General features: G+C 52.2%; 1 protein-coding gene across 1 annotated transcript; it reads right to left on the reverse strand.

Annotated features, from left to right (window-relative positions):
- Positions 1-920: 920 nt before the first annotated feature.
- EAH_00063820 (hypothetical protein, conserved) lies at positions 921-3,623 on the reverse strand (the record flags this gene model as incomplete). The annotated part of the gene is made up of 1 exon (XM_013393064.1): positions 921-3,623. A coding segment is annotated over one exon (2,703 nt), but the record flags the coding sequence as incomplete, so codon positions are not given.
- Between the last annotated feature and the right edge of the window lie 240 nt (positions 3,624-3,863).

Here is a 3,863-nt window from a genome sequence, read left to right on the forward strand (position 1 = left end):
CTCTCAACCCTAAAACCTACACCCTAAATTTACGCCGATGTTTTAAACACTCGGGTGCTGACCCGCAAACGGTCGACAACCAAATGCTAAATTATAAAGGGCAGTATAAAACTATAATCTATGCTATACTCTCTAACCTGATTCTTATTCATTGGTGGGGCAGTGCAGAAAGAACATGCTAGTTATTAAGTGGAGAGAGGGAGATCGTCGACTTGACAGAAGCAAAAACAAACAAATGTTCCGACAGTGCAAATGAGCCCCAATAGTAGTAATAATAATGACAATAATCATAATAACGCGTAAGGAGGCTAAATGGCAGTACGTATGCACAGCCAAACAAATGCACAGAAGCAAGTAACAGACAAACTCAATGCATGCTAACCGAAAAGACGGAGTTGAGACAAAGCCAATGGTGTTTCAACGCCTGTCCGTTCGTGCAAACACCAGCTAAAAAACTACACCTCCATTCGCGCCCTGCAAGCTTGCGCGAAACCCTGTATCAGGGTTTAGGGTTTAGGGCATCTTGACTTGTTAAGTGGGTTTTGTTGCATGTGGAAAGCGCCTCTGTTCATTCCTCTACTCAAGTGATTTGCAGCAGCGACCAACGCCATCTTCGAGCTGCTCGCCTTGCGGCGAAAAAAAAATACACTTGCAGAATATCCTGCTGCTGCTGCTGTTGCTGCTAGTGTTGCAGCTCCTGGTGTCGTTATGGGTGCTGCTGCTGCAGGCGCTCCCGCATTTGAATCTACAGCTACTGCTGGTGCCAAAACTACGGCAGCTGGTGCCACAGCTGCTGGTGCTATTCTCCGCGCTGCTCCATTCGAATTAGCAGCAGCAGCTGCTGCTGCTGCACATGATGCTCCAGGAGCTGCTGCAGGTGCTGCTGTACCCAATACTGCAGGCGCTGCTGCAGGTGCTGCTCACTGCCAGCCCTCTAAGGGCACATCGGTATTTGCGTCAAGAGGAGCACTGGGTATTATCATCATGGGCAGAGAGGAGGCTCCCTCCCTCACCCATGCTTTGTAGTGTTCGACTTCTCTCTTAAACTCCAGCACCGCCTGCCGCCTATACACCTGAACTGCAGGTGCACTCAGATCGGCCTCAAACTGCTGCTGCTGCTGTTGTTGTTGTTGTTGCAGCAGCTGCTGCTGCTGTTGCTGCAGTTGTTGTTGACTTTGATGCTGTGCCGCCCCTGCGGCAGCAGCGGCAGCCGCTCCTGCTGGTGCTGCTGGTGCTGCTGGGGGGCCTGCGTAATTACAATCACCCATTGCTAAGGCCTCCACTGCTTTAACTGCAGCGGGAGGCAGCAGCTCCTCGAGCGATAATGCTCTTAAGAAGCTGACGAAGACAGAATGGCCGCTGATCACGACGGCCTCTTCCGTAGACAGTGCCACACGGCGAGCTTGCGGCTGCTGCTGCTGCTGCTGCTGGTGCTGGAGGTAGTAGTAGTGATTGCGTGCGCTGGGGAAAGACGGTTCTTGCCCTGTGATTCTGCCTATAACTCTTCGCATGCCCTCAACGAGTCTGTATAGCAGCAGCCACATGAAGGCCCTTCGCACCACCCACGCCCAGTGTAGGAAGAGGCGAGAGCCCTGCTGCAGTAGACACAAATCGTTGAGGATATCGCTGAGTTGTTCTCCATTTAATATCGGGAGGTTTCTGTAAATAAACCAAAGACCCTTCGAGACGTTCGCGTACAAGTCAGACTCAATCACCAGCTGCAGTCCTTTCCTTAGAAATGCAAAGTCAAAATTAGGGGGTAGCTGGCGGCCGCGGGAGGCAATAAGCTGCGCCCAGAAGTCGAGGTAGCTGAGAGCAGCAAACACTTGGGGGCTATTGTGTGCATGCGTTTTAAGGAGTACGATCTTGACGAAGACAGACAGCAGCTTTTCGTTCACCAGCACCGCTCCTGTGCAGTTTGCAAGCGAGTCAGGGTACTTCGTAACACTGCGACTCTTCATCTCGAGCAGCAGCCGCTTCAGCAGCGTTCGATACCCGGGTATGTCTTTCCATTCAAGGGGGCCTCTCGGGGCTGCAGTTAGCAGCAGAGAACGAACAAACTGCTCCAAGAATGTAAAAAAAGAACTGCCTGAAGGACTCAACTCCTCGCGCCAGTCGGGCTCCGGCAGCAGTTTGTTCTGCAGCGCTGCATCATCATCTTGCAAAGCCTCTCGCCCAAAGTAATCTCGTAATACACTATGAAAGGCTTCCCACTGGAGCAGCAGACGGAGGGGGCTGCCAGCTAACCACTTCTCAGCAGCAGCAAGAGCATGCAGATCTAAGTTATACTCCGTACCCCTCCATTCCTCTACGGCTGCTGAACGCCCTTCAGGCGGCAACACGCACCTCAGCAGCTCAGCTCTAAACTCAGGCAAACGGAAGTAGCAGCTAGCTAGCAGCAGACAAGCCACACGCCGCTGGCCCCCGAAGGAGGCCTCGCCCCCCAACATACGCAGCGATGCTGCCAGCACTCGCTGCAGCAGCGAACGAAACTGTCTGCAGAGCTTAAGCCGCTTGTGATACAGCACAGCAGCAAACTTTGTCTCGGGAGTAAGAGATCGAGCGAGCTGCTTCAGCTCCTCCGTTCTTTCCGGTGAGACAGAAGCACGCAGCTTCTGCTTCCAAGGCTCTTGCTCGCTCTTGTGCTGCAGACCCTCCAACACCCCCTGCCGCTGCTGCAGCTCCCGCACTAACGCTGCTGCTGCTGATTCGCCGTCTCCAGACGGCGCCCCTTCCCCAACGCTCGCATTCCTTAACCTCTTTATTGCAGCCCCCAGATACCCTCGTGCTCCTTCCCCGTGTTCACCAACACCCAGTCGAGGTAGCAAATTAACGCTCAAACACAAACGACCCCCGCTGGCCTGCTGCTGCTGTTGCTGCTGCAGTTGCTGCTGCTGCTCCTGTTCCTGCTGGAGAAGGCACGAAGGTGGAGCCTGCTGCTGCTGACTGGCGCTTCCCTTCCTAGAAGCGCATCCATAGTCCGCATTGCCACTGCTGCTGCCGGCGCTGCTGCTGCCGCTGCTGCTGCTGCTTCTGCTGCTGCTGCTGTTAGGGCTGCCGGCATTTGTCGCGGTGTTGTTGAGATCGACTTCAATAGAGCGCTGCGAGCCGAGTTTTGCTTTGCGTTCGCTTGCTGCAGCAGCTCCAGGAGCTGCTGCAGCAGATGGGTTATCTGCAGTACTGCTGGCCGCTGCATTTGCAGCTGTTGGCTTTGTTTCTGCATTTTCATCAGCAGCAGCATCAGCAGCAGCAGGAGGGTTAGCAGCAGCAGCATCAGCAGTAGCTGCTGCTGCCTCTGCATGCTCTTCCTTGATGAATACATAGAGTACGTACACCTCAGCGGAAGTCAACGTAGCACATGGGTCTGGCTTTGAAGGGAGAACTGTTTGCAAATCAAACTCAGGCCTCCGTAGTACAGCAGCAAGAACAGCACAGTAGCTGGCGCGGCACTGCCAAAAGACAAACTCTAAAAATTCAAGTGTATGCGCAGCTAAATTTAACAACACTCTTTGACTGCGCAGCAACTCGCACTCTGAACCAAAGCAAAAAGCACGACGGCCCTCTGACTCAGAACTCAGCAGCTGCAGCAGCTCCTCGCATGTTGCTTTTGCTTCTTCTAATGTCTGCAGTTTATAATAACATCAAACACACCCACACCCACACCCACACAACAATTTCTTATTTACTCTTTTATCTACTTCTTTCCGCAGTGTTGCTACTGGGCTGTGCAGTTGTACATCGTGGTCAGTGCAGAGGAATGTATATATATATGTATGTATGTATATATATATATATATACGGATGCATATTTACTTCTACATACATATATCTATATACATATACATATATATATATATATATAT

Source organism: Eimeria acervulina, genomic scaffold (assembly GCF_000499425.1).
Source record: "Eimeria acervulina Houghton genomic scaffold, Eah_scaff1891, whole genome shotgun sequence".
NCBI classification, from domain to species: Eukaryota; Apicomplexa; class Conoidasida; order Eucoccidiorida; family Eimeriidae; genus Eimeria; species Eimeria acervulina.